The sequence below is a fragment of the Perissodus microlepis genome, chromosome 8, assembly GCF_051167445.1.
Source record: "Perissodus microlepis isolate ML-2025 ecotype Zambia chromosome 8, ASM5116744v1, whole genome shotgun sequence".
In the NCBI taxonomy this organism is placed as follows: Eukaryota; Metazoa; Chordata; class Actinopteri; order Cichliformes; family Cichlidae; genus Perissodus; species Perissodus microlepis.
The window spans coordinates 20,472,369-20,490,228 of NC_140468.1; the positions used below are offsets into that span (position 1 = coordinate 20,472,369).

General features: G+C 41.4%; 2 protein-coding genes across 2 annotated transcripts; one reads left to right on the plus strand and one right to left on the minus strand.

The window, feature by feature from the left end:
• The first annotated feature begins 1,019 nt into the window (after positions 1–1,019).
• LOC146381937 (zinc finger CCHC domain-containing protein 18-like) lies at positions 1,020–2,699 on the plus strand. Its single transcript, XM_084938132.1, has one exon. It carries the CDS (start codon positions 1,020–1,022, stop codon positions 2,697–2,699), a length of 1,680 nt encoding a protein of 559 aa, XP_084794258.1.
• An 8,340-nt stretch (positions 2,700–11,039) lies between these two features.
• On the minus strand, positions 11,040–13,190 carry LOC146381938 (uncharacterized). Its single transcript, XM_084938647.1, has one exon. It carries the CDS (start codon positions 13,188–13,190, stop codon positions 12,075–12,077), a length of 1,116 nt encoding a protein of 371 aa, XP_084794773.1. The 3' UTR covers positions 11,040–12,074.
• Positions 13,191–17,860: the final 4,670 nt, after the last annotated feature.

Sequence of the window (17,860 nt, forward strand, 5' to 3'; positions counted from 1 at the left end):
TGTGAAACAGAGCAACGGTGAGCAACATGTTCTTAGCCGCTCTAAAGCTAATTTTTGTCAGTTCACTGTGAGTTTAAAGTAATCTAGAGGGTAATTTTTAGTGCATTTCTCTCTCACGAATAGGCCTATAGTGTGGAGAAATTAAGCACACTGCTTTAATGCCTCTGAACTGAACTCACATGTATATTTTGTTGCTTATTTGCACATAGTTCTGAATTTGTTATGGTGTATTGTATTTTGAATGTCAATGGTTACTTACCATAAGTATTGTTTAATTAATGTTTACATGAATAGAGAAATATTTGAGCAACTTAGATGTTTAGTTCTCATATTTGATATACTTGAAAATTGAATGTTGTACAACATAACTGTGAGATTTGATAAGATTTAAGATGTTGATGCAATGAATATGAGGTTGATGCAATATTTTGATTTTGTATTTTAACCTTAAACAATGCATCTGAAACAGACTGATTAGAATGTACATTTTATGACCTGGATTATAGGTCAGGTTTTTGGAGAGGACAGAAAAGTCCAAGGACCAGGACGATATTCTGGTTGTGATAGATGGCGAGCCAACCACTTTGAGGACGATCTACCCCAAAGAAGATACACACCCACACACTCATACATTCCAGTTACACTCACAAGGACCTTTGAAGTTGGCTATCGCCAGCTTAACTCTAAATTCTTAAAGGGCCCCAACGAATACTTTTATTTTGTTTGAGTGTGCACACTATTTATTTTATTTTATACTTTATCTGTACAAATTGGACAAATACCTGTTATACCTTGTAACAATACAAGAGTGGCTACTCAAAAGTTAACATTGTGTCCAGGTCATTATTGCTGCTCAATACTTTGGCTCCATACGAATTTGGTGTCTTCTGATTCTGGCCAGGGTCTTATTACGAGCCCAAGTAATTATTGCGCTGTAATTCACCTTTATACCTTAAAGTTGGTTACAGAAGTGGCGAGCCAGCCAGGAGCCATTTGATTTGAGCATCAATATTGAGGCAATGACCAGCATGGATTTCATACAAAAGTCTGGTGTCAAAATACCTAATGCGGTTGTTGTCGCTGGGATAACACGGGTATCTGAGAAAGATGAACAGGTCATTGACTTTCTGAAACAGTATGGTAAAATCGCAAGAGTCCTTTTTGTTGATGATTCACTGTCCGACTTCTACCAAAACCTGATCGTTGAATACTCTAGCAGTTCAGCCTTAGAAGGTTTAGAACCTCGTTTGCCATACACGTACACAGCACAAGTTGATCCCAGCGTTGTCTATGAAATTAAAACACTCAGTAGCATGTACACTACCAAGGTTGGGAGTAATGTTACAAAGACCTACTTGGCTGAACTCAAGGAACTAGCCAAGCTGAGTGGCAAAGACTACGGTGAGGTGTTGAAGGAGATGATGTGTCAGATTGGGGAGGATGTTGAAGCCATGCGACCTACCACTGAAGAACCTTCCCCCACGTATGTCGAGACTACTGTTGTATCTCTGCCCGCTCCTAAAGAGCGACAGTGTCACACCTCACATTCAGATGTTACACCAAGTGATATTGGTGCTACTGATCATGTTCCCCTCACTAATGGAAGGAGAGCAGCGTCCCTTTCAGTAAGTGACTTGAACCCACCTGACATTCAGAAGGTCGTGGTAGAGCATATCGTACGAAGGCAAGATGTTGTTCCACACATCCAGTCTCAGGTGAGACTCCGTTCCTTCTCCGGTAAGGTTCCCAGACCTAACAACGAAACTGATTATGACACATGGCGCACACAAATTGAACTGCTCCAAAATGATCCCAGCATGTCCCCCCTGCAAATATCCAGAAAGATCCACGAGAGCCTGCTCCCACCAGCAGCTGACATAGTTAAGAGTTTGCGGCCTGAGTCACCATCTGTGACTTATTTGCAGCTTCTAGATTCAGCCTTTGGCACTGTAGAAGATGGCGAGGAACTTTTCGCTCAATTCCTGAACACCCTTCAAGATCCAGGTGAGAAGTCATCCACTTACCTTCACCGGCTACAGCTAGCATTAAACAGAGCCACGAAGAGGGGGGGAGTCGCATGTGAAGAAGTGGACAAACATCTACTTAAACAGTTCTGCAGGGGATGTTGGGACAACGACCTACTCAGCGCCCTGCAACTTGAGCAAAAGAAGAGCAGCCCACCCCAATTCTCAGACCTGTTGTTAATGATTCGCTCTGAGGAAGATCGACAGCAAGCAAAAACTAGCCGTATGAGAAAACACATTGGCACCACAAAGCAGAGAACTCAGTTACAGTTCCAGGGCGCACATGTTTGTGAACCAGAGGAGAAACATGAGAGTAGCATTGCTGCTATTGAGGATCTGCGAAAGCAGGTGGCGAGTCTGCAAAGTCAACTAACTACATTCATGTCACAGAAAAAGACAAAGTTTGCAAACAGCAAGGGATCTGCAGGGAAGCCGCAGAGTAAGATGTCAAAGCCACATGATGTAGATGGACGTATGCAAAGACAGACTTCAAAGAGGCAAACGGGCAGACCCAAGCCCTGGTATTGTTTCAACTGCGGTGAAGATGGACATATCGCTCCATGCTGTGTTGACCCTGCTAACCCCAACCTAGTAGCAGAAAAAAGGAAGCAGTTGGAGGAGAAACAACGCCAGTGGGAAGCGCGAGATTGTACAGATTCGCCTTTAAACATCTAACAGTTCCTGTTGTGGGACAAACAGGAGCTGAGGAGAGTCAACAACGTCCCTCAGACGCAAACAATGGCGACAAATTCACAGCTGAGGTTAACAAAATAAGTACCCCAGTAAAGATTGTCAAAGCACAAACATGTTCTGGCTTAAACCATTCGGAGCAGAAACAATCTTTCCAACTCCCTAAACAGTTGATTGGTGCCAGAAGTACATCTCAAGTGACAGTGAGAGGTGAAGAAGTCAACTGTCTTCTTGACTCAGGCTCCCAAGTTACCACTGTTCCTGAGTCATTCTACCAGCAGCACCTTTCAGAGCAAAAGATCAAGCCACTACATGACCTCTTAGAAGTGGAAGGTGCTAATGGCCAGCTAGTGCCTTACTTTGGCTATATAGAAATGACCATAACTTTTCCAAAGGACTTTACAGGTGTTCCAGTAGATGTTAACACACTTGCTTTAATCGTCCCTGACACTTCACAATCCCTCATGCTCATAGGCACAAACACCCTAGATGTACTGTTCGACATCTACTCAAAGACTGACTTAGCCAATCGTCAACCCCTCCCACATGGCTACAAAGTAGTCTTCAAAATCATTGAGTTGAGACGGAAGCAGACAAGTGACACCCATCAGGGGGTAGTGAAGCTACTAGGCAAGATGCCTCAAGTCATTCCAGCTGGTTCAACTGTAGTGGTGGAGGGAGTCGCCCTTGGCAAGGGCCTTCAGGATGAAAAATCAGTTGTCATTGAGTACCCGTCATCGTCCCCCTTGCCCGGTGGCCTGCTACTTAAAGCCGGTCTGGTTGACTTTCCCCAGCGACGGCCCCACAAGTTGCCAGTTGTTATAAGCAACGAGTCTGACCACGACATTGTCATCCCTGCCAAGTGTACTATTGCAGAGGTTAGTGCTTATCAGACCATCCTATTAAAGGAACACAACAAGACCAAACAGTCAGAAACACCCCAGAGAACTCCAGAGACTCCGTCTTCCCAAGAGCCCACCATAACTTTCAATTTTGGTGACTCCCCAGTTCCACTGGAATGGAAACAACGCATCACTCAGCAGCTCAGCGGCATGCCTGAGGTGTTTGCACAGCATGACCTGGATTTTGGCCGGACGGACCAGGTGCGACATCATATAAAACTTTCGGATGACACGCCTTTCAAACTACGTGCCCGGCCAATCCACCCGCGGGACATTGAGGCTGTCCGGAAGCACATTCAGGAACTCCTTGATGCAGGAGTTATTAGAGAGTCAGAGTCCCCATTTGCATCACCCATAGTGGTAGTCCGGAAAAAGAACGGCCAAGTCCGGTTGTGCATTGATTATAGGCGTCTAAACCTCCAGACTATAAAAGATGCGTACAGCCTTCCGAAGCTAGAGGACACGTTCTCAGCCCTCAATGGTTCACAGTGGTTCTCTGTTCTTGATCTAAAATCAGGGTACTACCAGATCGAGGTCGAAGAAGCAGACAAACCGAAGACGGCCTTCGTGTGCCCTCTCGGCTTCTGGGAGTTCAACAGAATGCCTCAGGGTGTGACGAACGCCCCCAGCACGTTCCAGAGGTTAATGGAGCGGTGCATGGGGGATATGCATTTGAAGGATGCATTGGTCTTTCTTGATGACGTGATAGTATTCTCCCGAACCCTTGAGGAACACGAAGAAAGACTCATGAAAGTGCTCACTCGTCTAAAAGAGTTTGGGTTAAAGCTGTCACCAGAGAAATGCGTCTTCTTCCAGACTTCAGTCCGTTATCTGGGACATGTGGTCTCCAGAAATGGAGTTCGGACTGACCCTGAGAAGATTTCGGCTCTTAAAACATGGCCTGTCCCACAGACTCTGCGAGAGTTAAAGTCGTTTCTTGGTTTTGCTGGGTACTATAGAAGGTTCGTTAAGGGGTATTCCAGCATTGTGAAACCTCTCCACAACTTAACTTCGGGGTACCCACCTAGCCACAAGAAATCAAAAGCAAACACAAGACAAAGTGCACATCAGTACCATGACCCAAAAGACCCTTTCGGAGGTCGCTGGACGTCAGCTTGCCAGCAAGCCTTCGAGTCAGTCATCCAAAGTCTCACCACTGCCCCTGTACTTGCCTTCGCTGACCCTCAGAAACCCTATATTCTGCACACTGACGCCAGTACCACCGGGCTCGGTGCTGTGTTGTATCAGGAGCAAGAGGGACAACTTAGAGTCATAGGCTATGCAAGTAGAGGGCTGTCACGGAGTGAAAATCGCTATCCAGCGCACAAGTTGGAGTTTCTGGCACTCAAGTGGTCAGTTACAGAAAAGTTCAGCGACTATCTCTACGGCAACCACTTCACCGTTGTAACGGATAGTAATCCGCTGACTTACATACTGACTTCAGCAAAACTTGACGCAACTAGCTATAGGTGGCTAGCAGCACTGTCCACATTCTCTTTCAAACTCCTCTATCGTCCAGGGAAGCAGAATGGAGATGCGGATGGATTATCACGCAGACCACACGGAGGGCTAGCGGACGATCTGAAATCACAAAAAGAGATTGAACGCATACAACAGTTCACTCAAGATCACCTTTGTGATCCAGACAACATCAATGCCGTAAATCAGTCTGTGGTGAAAGCAATCTGTGAGAGGCAGTTCACCTACAGCGTCAGTCCTGACAATGAAAGAGAGGCAGATGCAGATTGTGTTGCCTTGGTGGAGGTGCTTGCTATGTCTCCTAGTGCTGTACCTGATAGCTATGGGCAAGAGGAACAGTTTGGAGGTCTGCCAACCATTCCCCATCTAACTGAGGCAGGGCTGGCAGACGAGCAAAGAGCCGATCAGTGTATAAAGCATGTTATTTCTCAGATCGAATGTGGGGACACACCACCTCCAACCGTGCGTACACAGCTCCCTGAGCTTCCACTGCTCCTCCGAGAGCTTAACCGTCTTGAGCTCCGCAACAATGTCTTGTACCGGCGACGCCAAGAGGGGTCCCAGACAACCTACCAGCTTGTACTTCCAGCTGAGCTTCGCAACACAGTCCTCACCAGTCTGCATGACCATATGGGTCACATGGGAGTTGATCGTACACTGGACCTTGTAAGGACAAGATTTTATTGGCCAAGGATGGCTTTGGATGTGGAAAGGAAAGTGAAGACGTGTGGCAGGTGCGTGCGGAGGAAGGCACGGCCTGAAAGAGCGGCCCCCTTGGTCAACATTAATACGACACGACCTCTTGAACTCTTGTGCATGGACTTCTTGTCCCTGGAAGCTGACAAGAGTGGAACCAAGGATATATTGGTGATCACGGACCACTTCACTAAGTTTGCAGTTGCTATCCCAACACCTAATCAAAAGGCCCGCACGGTGGCAAGGTGTCTGTGGGAGAACTTTATGGTACACTATGGCATCCCAGAAAAATTGCATAGTGACCAGGGTCCAGATTTCGAGTCCCGCACAATCAAGGAACTCTGTCAGGTGGCTGGTATCCACAAGGTGAGGACAACCCCATACCATCCTAGGGGCAATCCTGTGGAACGATTTAATCGTACCATGCTTGACATGTTGGGCACTCTCCGGGATCAAGATAAGTCCTGTTGGCGTGACCATGTAAGACCCCTGGTCCACGCTTATAACTGCACCAGGAATGAAGTGACTGGTTTCACACCGTACGAACTGATGTTCGGGCGCCAACCTCGGTTGCCAGTTGACCTTGCATTCAACCTGCCAGTACAAGAGGAACAACACTCATCTCACTCTGAATATGTGCAAAAGCTCAAGTCACGTCTCAAAGAAAGCTACAAGTTAGCTATGGACAAGGCTGCAAAGATAGCTCATAAGAACAAAATGAGGTTTGACAGACATGTAATTGCCTCAGACTTGGAAGCTGGAGATCGGGTATTGGTCAGGAATGTCCGTATCCGGGGCAAACATAAGATTTCAGACAAGTGGGAACTCACTGTGCATGTAGTGGTGAGAAGGGCAGGCAACCTCCCAGTATATACGGTTAAGCCTGAAAACAAAGATGGTCCCCTAAGAACACTACACCGTGATCTGTTGCTACCATGTGGCTACCTACCTGTGGAGGAAAGCAGTGAGCATGTACAAAAGCCAGTGTCACGCAGGCCAAGAACCCGTGCAAATCCAGCGCTAGAGGAAGAGAACTCCTCAGATGAAGAAGATGATTTGCTCATTCCTGTTTGGTTGAGTTCCCCTGTCCACACAGTGAGTGAGAGTCCTGTCAATGTTCCTGATATTGACAACCCACCTGTTTTTGACAGCCAATCTGATTTTGGCGACATACCTGATATGCCTAACAGTACTACAGATAATACTGAGTCCTTATCTACCAATGGAGTCACACCGACCGAACAAGTGGATGAAGCAACCTTAACTGAAAATGACTCACCTGTTGATGACCCAGACGTCCAAGAAAGGCAACTTCCATTTCAGGAGGCTGGCACCAGAGGTGCGAATCCTGAGGAGAGAATTGAGGAGATAGTCCCAGTGGATACAGGGGAAAACACAGATACAAATGATTCTGTAAGGAGATCTGAGAGAAACCGTCGTCCGCCACGACGGCTTGACTATACGGAGCTAGGCAATCCTCTGATCACTGCAGCAAAATCATTCTTGCAAGGACTGTCTTCAGCTTGGGCAGATGTCATCAGTGATGGTGAAGAGCCTGTTCCGCCCTCTTCCTTGACCCGTCAAATAATCATCATTTAACTGTCTACCATGCACAGGGACGTGCATGAGTTCAGGAGGGGAGGGTGTAGCCCAGATGAAAAAATCATATTTACTCTTTATTTTAACTGTCCACATCAACAAGCGTCATATTTCCTATGACCATTGAATGCACCTCTCAGTTCACCCCACGTGAGGGCACCTAGCTCAGCGACCAATCAGAGCCTACCCAGGCCGCATTGACCCTGTCAGCCAGGAAGTGAGGTGAAGGTGCATGGTGCTCCCGGGTTTTTTTCTCATCTCAGCAAGAGGAGTGGAGGCATCTGCTACTCAAACCGAGAAATCCACGGACAAAAGAGAGGAAAAACTCAGAATTGAGAGGAAGGAAAGCCAGCCTACTTACCTGCTGGAAGTCCGGAGTCGAGTGGCTGGATGAAGGGGAGAAGCAACGTCGGTAAGACGAGTGTTATTCCGACAGAAAAAACTTGTAGAGACTTACCGTCGTGATCACGCTAATGCTAGCTCGGTGTCTCACAGGCTAACCACTCACCTTTCATCCGGAGAGCTGCTGCAATTCTGACACCATTGTGTGTTGGGCTTTTGTGAAACAGAGCAACGGTGAGCAACATGTTCTTAGCCGCTCTAAAGCTAATTTTTGTCAGTTCACTGTGAGTTTAAAGTAATCTAGAGGGTAATTTTTAGTGCATTTCTCTCTCACGAATAGGCCTATAGTGTGGAGAAATTAAGCACACTGCTTTAATGCCTCTGAACTGAACTCACATGTATATTTTGTTGCTTATTTGCACATAGTTCTGAATTTGTTATGGTGTATTGTATTTTGAATGTCAATGGTTACTTACCATAAGTATTGTTTAATTAATGTTTACATGAATAGAGAAATATTTGAGCAACTTAGATGTTTAGTTCTCATATTTGATATACTTGAAAATTGAATGTTGTACAACATAACTGTGAGATTTGATAAGATTTAAGATGTTGATGCAATGAATATGAGGTTGATGCAATATTTTGATTTTGTATTTTAACCTTAAACAATGCATCTGAAACAGACTGATTAGAATGTACATTTTATGACCTGGATTATAGGTCAGGTTTTTGGAGAGGACAGAAAAGTCCAAGGACCAGGACGATATTCTGGTTGTGATAGATGGCGAGCCAACCACTTTGAGGACGATCTACCCCAAAGAAGATACACACCCACACACTCATACATTCCAGTTACACTCACAAGGACCTTTGAAGTTGGCTATCGCCAGCTTAACTCTAAATTCTTAAAGGGCCCCAACGAATACTTTTATTTTGTTTGAGTGTGCACACTATTTATTTTATTTTATACTTTATCTGTACAAATTGGACAAATACCTGTTATACCTTGTAACAATACAAGAGTGGCTACTCAAAAGTTAACATTGTGTCCAGGTCATTATTGCTGCTCAATACTTTGGCTCCATACGAATTTGGTGTCTTCTGATTCTGGCCAGGGTCTTATTACGAGCCCAAGTAATTATTGCGCTGTAATTCACCTTTATACCTTAAAGTTGGTTACACAGGTTCATCTGTAACAGTCCTTGTGCCACAGATCAACACTGTTGCTTCTACATTAAACAGAAGAGCAGTGACGTGGGTGCAGCTCTCCGCGACTCCGGCCTTACAGGTGCAGTGGGCGGCTTCAACCTTCCCTGTGATGCTCACAGTGACCCATGGCTGCAATGCTGGTTCATTCAGTCTTTGAGAGTGCAGGACCTGAAACACACACAGACAAAGTTAATTTAAAGACAAGAACTATGAGCCAAGGCCGACATAAATGTGTTTTATCTACTTAAATGTAACAAAGTGTTTAGAAAGTTAGCACATACATGTAATTTTTCATTTCTTTATGTATCCATCTATACAACGCTGCATGTTACAGTGTAAATCTGCCTGTTCTCTGTCAGAAACCTGCCTGCAGAAAATGAACCTAAAGTATGTAATGTGTAATGTCATCACTTTAGAGATGGAGAAAGCATAAAGTGACAATTATGAATCACTTAATATGATAAGGAGATTCTGCAGGTCATTAATCAATGTATAAAATTAAAAGAAAATGTATTTTTAGTGACACAAGATACAAATATGGAAGCAAGATGTATAATTAGAATTATTTATAATAAATATGAATAAATCATTGCAATTTCTTTAACCATAAAGAATAACTAAATCCTTCAGGACAATGTCACATCAATGCACTGAACTCACTATGTTATCCACCTAACAGCCTCCACATGTTCTCACTGTAATTTCCCCTCATGAATGAATTTATGCTGCATTAATCTGAATGTTTGCAGGGAAATCAAACGCATTTCACACGCAGTACTCGAGCTGACTTACCTTTGTTTGAATGACGACTTGTACGCTGATTCCACAGATAAGGCACGAAAATATATCAGGCTACGTCAGTAGCGGTTGGTCTTCAGGGTTTCTACTCCACGGCTGTATTTCATACGGGTCCACATTTCCAATGCACGCTATTTTCTGCAAGTACCGCCGCTTCGCCTCTGGACGCAATCGGTCTCTATACAGTCCATTCTCTTTTGAGCTGCTTTTAAGCATCTTGTAATCGTCGTTCCAACACAGTGTGTTTGTTTTGATTCGTAAACCCCGAAAATGGTGCCGCGCTCCCACAATGCATTGCGGCGTGACGTCAACTCCAAAGCACTATATGCTGACGATCAACGACGATCCACAGTTGTTGTGATTCAGTGAAAGTTGTGTGGTGGATGTCAAACATGTAGCCTACTGGTGCACTGCTTTAACCTACACCAAACACTTTTAAAATCCTCGGTTTAAAGTTAGAATGTCAAGCGACCCCCCCCCCACCCCACTGTGTTCTTACCGGGTTTGCCATGATGGCTGGAAAGCTATGCTAATGTAAATGTTTATGTAGCTTCACTGATTCACCTGCAGATACAGAATGGTTACATGTCTGTCTTTACATTACAAGTGATCACGCGCGGTGAGTTTCAGCCAGCAAAGAGTCCATTAAATTTTTGTTGATAATTTAATTGAATCTTGTTTTTTATTAAAAAAGATTTTCATTCCAAGTCTTTATAGCCTATAACAAACTTACACAACAGAAGCTGACCCAAACTCCTTTAAAGACAGCACATTTACATTTCAGGTCTCTAAAAATCCACAGTATCAATACACAAGAAAACTGTGTTAACTAGTATATTACTGTGGGTTGTTAAACTTACAACATTGGTGTGTTGGTGTTCATGAAAATGTGTTCCGAACTTGGCAAATGTACGATGATTCAGCTCATAAATAATAACACACTGCTCTCCCCTACATAAGCTCCCTTTAATACTTTTTTAAAAGTATCGGTATCTGCAATACTGCTCTTAATTTACTCGATAACGAAATTTGCAGGATGCACAGCACTGCTGCTGATGAGGAGCAAAATAACTGAATATGTCAGGAAATAGTTCACTAGATATATAAATAAGTAATTAAAATATACATTGACTTAGTTTAAAATGCTCTGTATTTCTATTTTTAAATAATTAATTACACATTTTTAATTAATTCTAGTTTTATTCCAGACCCCAATATACTGAGGCTATGTATTTGCATAATGATCTTAACTGCTTTCATAGAGAAACACCTTATAAAAAGCCTTATAATTTAACTTATAACTTTCTTACAAGTGTGGTGTGTATTGTCAACATAAAAATGTACCGCATTAGGATTTAATGCCACATTTGACCTCCGACCTTTTGTTCTGACTTGTCATACAGACTGTAGTGAGGGTCAAAAAGATGATAATGTTATTTAGAGCTATGTTCCTTACTGCCATTGGCAACATTTAGGAGATTATATACCAATACATGTGGATTCTAATATCACATATCCTGTCATCCTGTATCTCTGTGAGGTCAGAGGTCAAATTTACAAATAAATACCTCTTATCTGTGACCTACTCCTACATAAAGTTTGTGTAATCAGAGTAAAACATCTGCCATATTTTAATACAGTAGTTGCTACTAAAATGTTTGATTTTGAATAGACGACAAACACACATGTTCAGTCTAGGCTGAAAATGTACACATTTGTGTGACAATGAAAACATGCAATATTCACAATATAATCTTTTTAGGACTTTATTAATGAATAAAAAAAAAATCAATTTGGAATGCCCAATAAGATCGCAGGGCTCGCAAAATCGCCCGTCGGGCTATATGATAACCCGACGGGTGGGGCTGAGATAGATTTTGGTCGCCCGACCGGAGATATCGCTAGCTCCGGGACGTCGGGCTAGAGATTTTGCGAGCCCCGAGTTGTGTATTAGTTGACAAAAAATAAATAAAACCCCAATAATCTGACAATTCCCTCTGAGCAAGCACTCGGCGACAGTGGGGAGGAAAAACTTTCTTTTAAAAGCAAGAAACCTCCGGCAGAACCAGGCTCAGTGAGGGACGGCCATCTGCCTCGACCGGTCGTGGGATTTTTAAAGTGACTCATTGGATGTGAAATAAATTAGCTTGTTTGAATCGTTTGTTGTTAGCCAATTTAAAGAATCACTTTGATGTCAACTAATACACTTAAATGTCCAAATAATTTTAAAGAAATATTTAGAGTCAATCCTGATGGATTGCTCTCATTACGTGTTTTCTCCAGTTCTTGCTCTTGCACCTGCATTTCATTGTCTTTGCACATCAAGTTGTTATTAAGTTCTGTTTTTCCTGAGAATTTCATTTTTTTTGCACTTTAAGTTGCTATTAAGTTTCTTGAGCGCTGTGTTTTTCCTGAGCATTTCATTGTTTTTGCACTTTAAGTTGGTATTAAGTTTCTCGAGCTCTGTGTTTTTCCTGAGCATTTCCTTGTTTCTGCATTTTAAGTTCTTATTAAGTGTCTCGAGCTCTGTGTTCTTTTTCAGCATTTCATTGTTTCTGCATTTTAAGTTGTAATTAAGTTTCTCGAGCTCGGTGTTTTTCCTGGGTATTTCATTGTTTTTGTATTTTAGGTCCTGATTAAGTTTCTTAAGCTCAGTGTTTTTGCTAAGCATTTCGTTGTTTTTGCACTTTAACTTCGTATTAATTTCCTCGAGTTCTGTGTTTTCCCAGAGCATTTTCTTGTTTTTGTATTTTATGTTGTTATGAAGTTCCTCGAGCTCTGTGTTTTTCCTGAGCATTTCATTGTTTTTGCACTTTAAGTTGTTATTAATTTCCTCGAGCTCTGTGTTTTCCTTGAGCATTTTCTTGTTTTTGTATTTTAAGTTGTTATGAAGTTCCCCAAGCTCTGTGCTCTTTCTCAGAATTTCATTGTTTTTGTATTTTAAGTTCTTATTAATTTCCTCGAGTTCTGTGTTTTTCCTGAGCATTTTCTTGTTTTTGTATTTTAAGATGTTATTAAGTTCCTCGAGCTCTGTGCTCTTTTTTAGGATTTCACTGTATTTGTAGTTTAAGTTCTTATTCTGTCCCTCGAGCACTGTGTTCTTTCTCAGGATTTCATCATTTTTGTATTTTAAGATGTTATTAAGTTCCTCAAGCTCTGAGTTCTTGCTTAGCATTTCACTGCATTTGTATTTTAAGTTGTTATTAAGTTCCTCAAGCTCTGTGCTCTTTCTCAGAATTTCATTGTTTTTGTATTTTAAGTTCTTATTAAGTTCCTCGAGCTCTGTGCTCTTTTTTAGGATTTCACTGTATTTGTAGTTTAACTCTTTGTTTTTCTCCAGGGCTTCATCAAGTTTTACTTCCATCTCCTGGTTCTTAAACTCAGTGTCTTGGAGATTCCCATAGAGCTCCTGATTAATATTTTCTTTTTCTTCAAGCAGGTGGGACATTTGTCTTAATTCAGCACAGTTATGTTTGTTTTTCTCCAGGGCTTCATCAAGTTTTACTTGAAGCTGCAGATTCTTGTTCTCAGTGTCTTGGAGATTCCCATAGAGCTCCTGATTAATATCTTCTTTTTCTTCAAGCAGGTGGGACATTTGTTTTAATTCAGCACAGTTGTGTTTGTTTTTTGTCATCAGGTTTAAAATCTGCTCCTGTGCTTTATTAATTATTATTTTCCAGCCCTCATTTATATTATCCACATTGGGCTGCCTTTGATTATTTTCATTTTCTTTTTCTTGTTGGTTCTTGACAAATTCATTATGCCTTTCTTCCAACTGCTTATTTAGGGCCTCCATGTGTCTGCACTTCTCTACAAGCTGAATTTTCTCTGCCTGGATTTGTTTAATCATGTTCTCTAGATTTTGGTTTTCCTGCCTACTTTCAGCTAATGCCCTTTGGATGGATGGACCCTCAAGCAGAGTGATTTTGCAGGACTACCTTCTATTTATAGAGTTGCTAATTATTTGGCATTATTGCAGCAAACCAGTCTATGAAATGGATGAAACATCATGACTGGGTTCCAGCGCTACACAAGGGACCTGCTTCAAACATACCACCATGCCAATCAGATTACTTCTTCCATGTGAGGGTGAAGAGGTGACCCTTCTGGATAAGATGGTGAAGGTTTGCTACGTTTGGTGAACTGTGTGATAGTAAAACCAGGGAAAAATGAAACCTGCTCCTGTTAAATATTCTTAAGTCTTTTGCTGTATAAATAGCGGTATTTTTTTTTTTCTTCAAAAGATACAGTAAATAAAGTAATGTTAGTAGTGGGTGATATCATGTAAACACTGTCATGATTCTATGTAAACATTGTCATTTGTAAACTATAAATGATGGATTCTACACTGTAACAGATGTGATGTTCTATAAGGTGGTTTTAATAAAAAAAAAAAAAAAAGAGGCAAAAATTAGTTTGTTTCTTTATTCAATTTTTGAACAGTGGTACTCAGTCAGTACATATTCAGTAAATGCAAATTATTTACATGGCAGTGCACTTCTGGCATAAATCTAGACCCCTAGATAAAACATTATGGCATTATAGCAGTGACAACTCCTCCACAGTAGCAGGTGGGATTTTTCTTTTTTGAGGACGGCTCCTTTTACCTTTCAATATGGATGGTCTGTTTATGTTTTGATCAAGAGCCTTTTTTTGGGCAGCTGAAGAGGAGAAGTCTATCTTATAGCCAACCACTGACTGTATCTTGGTCATATTACCCAGCAAAACCCAGTATGCAGGTTCATCTGTAACAGTCCTTGTGCCACAGATCAACACTGTTGCTTCTACATTAAACAGAAGAGCAGTGACGTGGGTGCAGCTCTCCGCGACTCCGGCCTTACAGGTGCAGTGGGCGGCTTCAACCTTCCCTGTGATGCTCACAATGACCCATGGCTGCAATGCTGGTTCATTCAGTCTTTGAGAGTGCAGGACCTGAAACACACACAGACAAAGTTAATTTAAAGACAAGAACTATGAGCCAAGGCCGACATAAATGTGTTTTATCTACTTAAATGTAACAAAGTGTTTAGAAAGTTAGCACATACATGTAATTTTTCATTTCTTTATGTATCCATCTATACAACGCTGCATGTTACAGTGTAAATCTGCCTGTTCTCTGTCAGAAACCTGCCTGCAGAAAATGAACCTAAAGTATGTAATGTGTAATGTCATCACTTTAGAGATGGAGAAAGCATAAAGTGACAATTATGAATCACTTAATATGATAAGGAGATTCTGCAGGTCATTAATCAATGTATAAAATTAAAAGAAAATGTATTTTTAGTGACACAAGATACAAATATGGAAGCAAGATGTATAATTAGAATTATTTATAATAAATATGAATAAATCATTGCAATTTCTTTAACCATAAAGAATAACTAAATCCTTCAGGACAATGTCACATCAATGCACTGAACTCACTATGTTATCCACCTAACAGCCTCCACATGTTCTCACTGTAATTTCCCCTCATGAATGAATTTATGCTGCATTAATCTGAATGTTTGCAGGGAAATCAAACGCATTTCACACGCAGTACTCGAGCTGACTTACCTTTGTTTGAATGACGACTTGTACGCTGATTCCACAGATAAGGCACGAAAATATATCAGGCTACGTCAGTAGCGGTTGGTCTTCAGGGTTTCTACTCCACGGCTGTATTTCATACGGGTCCACATTTCCAATGCACGCTATTTTCTGCAAGTACCTCTGGACGCAATCGGTCTCTATACAGTCCATTCTCTTTTGAGCTGCTTTTAAGCATCTTGTAATCGTCGTTCCAACACAGTGTGTTTGTTTTGATTCGTAAACCCCGAAAATGGTGCCGCGCTCCCACAATGCATTGCGGCGTGACGTCAACTCCAAAGCACTATATGCTGACGATCAACGACGATCCACAGTTGTTGTGATTCAGTGAAAGTTGTGTGGTGGATGTCAAACATGTAGCCTACTGGTGCACTGCTTTAACCTACACCAAACACTTTTAAAATCCTCGGTTTAAAGTTAGAATGTCAAGCGACCCCCCACCCCACTGTGTTCTTACCGGGTTTGCCATGATGGCTGGAAAGCTATGCTAATGTAAATGTTTATGTAGCTTCACTGATTCACCTGCAGATACAGAATGGTCACATGTCTGTCTTTACATTACAAGTGATCACGCGCGGTGAGTTTCAGCCAGCAAAGAGTCCATTAAATTTTTGTTGATAATTTAATTGAATCTTGCTTTTTATTAAAAAAGATTTTCATTCCAAGTCTTTATAGCCTATAACAAACTTACACAACAGAAGCTGACCCAAACTCCTTTAAAGACAGCACATTTACATTTCAGGTCTCTAAAAATCCACAGTATCAATACACAAGAAAACTGTGTTAACTAGTATATTACTGTGGGTTGTTAAACTTACAACATTGGTGTGTTGGTGTTCATGAAAATGTGTTCCGAACTTGGCAAATGTACAATGATTCAGCTCATAAATAATAACACACTGCTCTCCCCTACATAAGCTCCCTTTAATACTTTTTTAAAAGTATCGGTATCTGCAATACTGCTCTTAATTTACTCGATAACGAAATTTGCAGGATGCACAGCACTGCTGCTGATGAGGAGCAAAATAACTGAATATGTCAGGAAATAGTTCACTAGATATATAAATAAGTAATTAAAATATACATTGACTTAGTTTAAAATGCTCTGTATTTCTATTTTTAAATAATTAATTACACATTTTTAATTAATTCTAGTTTTATTCCAGACCCCAATATACTGAGGCTATGTATTTGCATAATGATCTTAACTGCTTTCATAGAGAAACACCTTATAAAAAGCCTTATAATTTAACTTATAACTTTCTTACAAGTGTGGTGTGTATTGTCAACATAAGAATGTACCGCATTAGGATTTAATGCCACATTTGACCTCCGACCTTTTGTTCTGACTTGTCATACAGACTGTAGTGAGGGTCAAAAAGATGATAATGTTATTTAGAGCTATGTTCCTTACTGCCATTGGCAACATTTAGGAGATTATATACCAATACATGTGGATTCTAATATCACATATCCTGTCATCCTGTATCTCTGTGAGGTCAGAGGTCAAATTTACAAATAAATACCTCTTATCTGTGACCTACTCCTACATAAAGTTTGTGTAATCAGAGTAAAACATCTGCCATATTTTAATACAGTAGTTGCTACTAAAATGTTTGATTTTGAATAGAGGACAAACACACATGTTCAGTCTAGGCTGAAAATGTACACATTTGTGTGACAATGAAAACATGCAATATTCACAATATAATCTTTTTAGGACTTTATTAATGAATAAAAAAAAAATCAATTTGGAATGCCCAATAAGATCGCAGGGCTCGCAAAATCGCCCGTCGGGCTATATGATAACCCGACGGGTGGGGCTGAGATAGATTTTGGTCGCCCGACCGGAGATATCGCTAGCTCCGGGACGTCGGGCTAGAGTTGTGTATTAGTTGACAAAAAATAAATAAAACCCCAATAATCTGACAATTCCCTCTGAGCAAGCACTCAGCGACAGTGGGGAGGAAAAACTTTCTTTTAAAAGCAAGAAACCTCCGGCAGAACCAGGCTCAGTGAGGGACGGCCATCTGCCTCGACCGGTCGTGGGATTTTTAAAGTGACTCATTGGATGTGAAATAAATTAGCTTGTTTGAATCGTTTGCTGTTAGCCAATTTAAAGAGTCACTTTGATGTCAACTAATACACTTAAACTGTCCAAATAATTTTAAAGAAATATTTAGAGTCAATCCTGATGGATTGACTCTAAATATTTATTTTGTTTTGTGCGTGTGCGAACCCTACAGCTCGACCCACAGAGGAAAAGAAGCTTCCGATGAAAGGTTGACTTTCTAATATGGTTACAGCATGCTCTTTGAAGACCCTAATAATGAGCTCGTAAACATATCTGTGGTCTAATGCCATGAATGTCAGTATTACATCTGGGTCTTTCCACTTCTCTATGAGAGAATTGTACACCATATTACTGAGGAATATCACATGTACAGCGGGGATTGGAATCATTTTGATTCGAGGCCAGACTTTACTGAACAGCTGTTTGGCGATGGTATCAGCTTTTTCAGAAGAGCA

Coding starts and splice junctions, on each gene's coding strand:
- LOC146381937 (XM_084938132.1), top strand. CDS start 1,020: ATGACCAGCATGGATTTCATACAAAAGTCTGGTGTCAAAATACCTAAT.
- LOC146381938 (XM_084938647.1), bottom strand. CDS start 13,190: ATGTCCCACCTGCTTGAAGAAAAAGAAAATATTAATCAGGAGCTCTAT.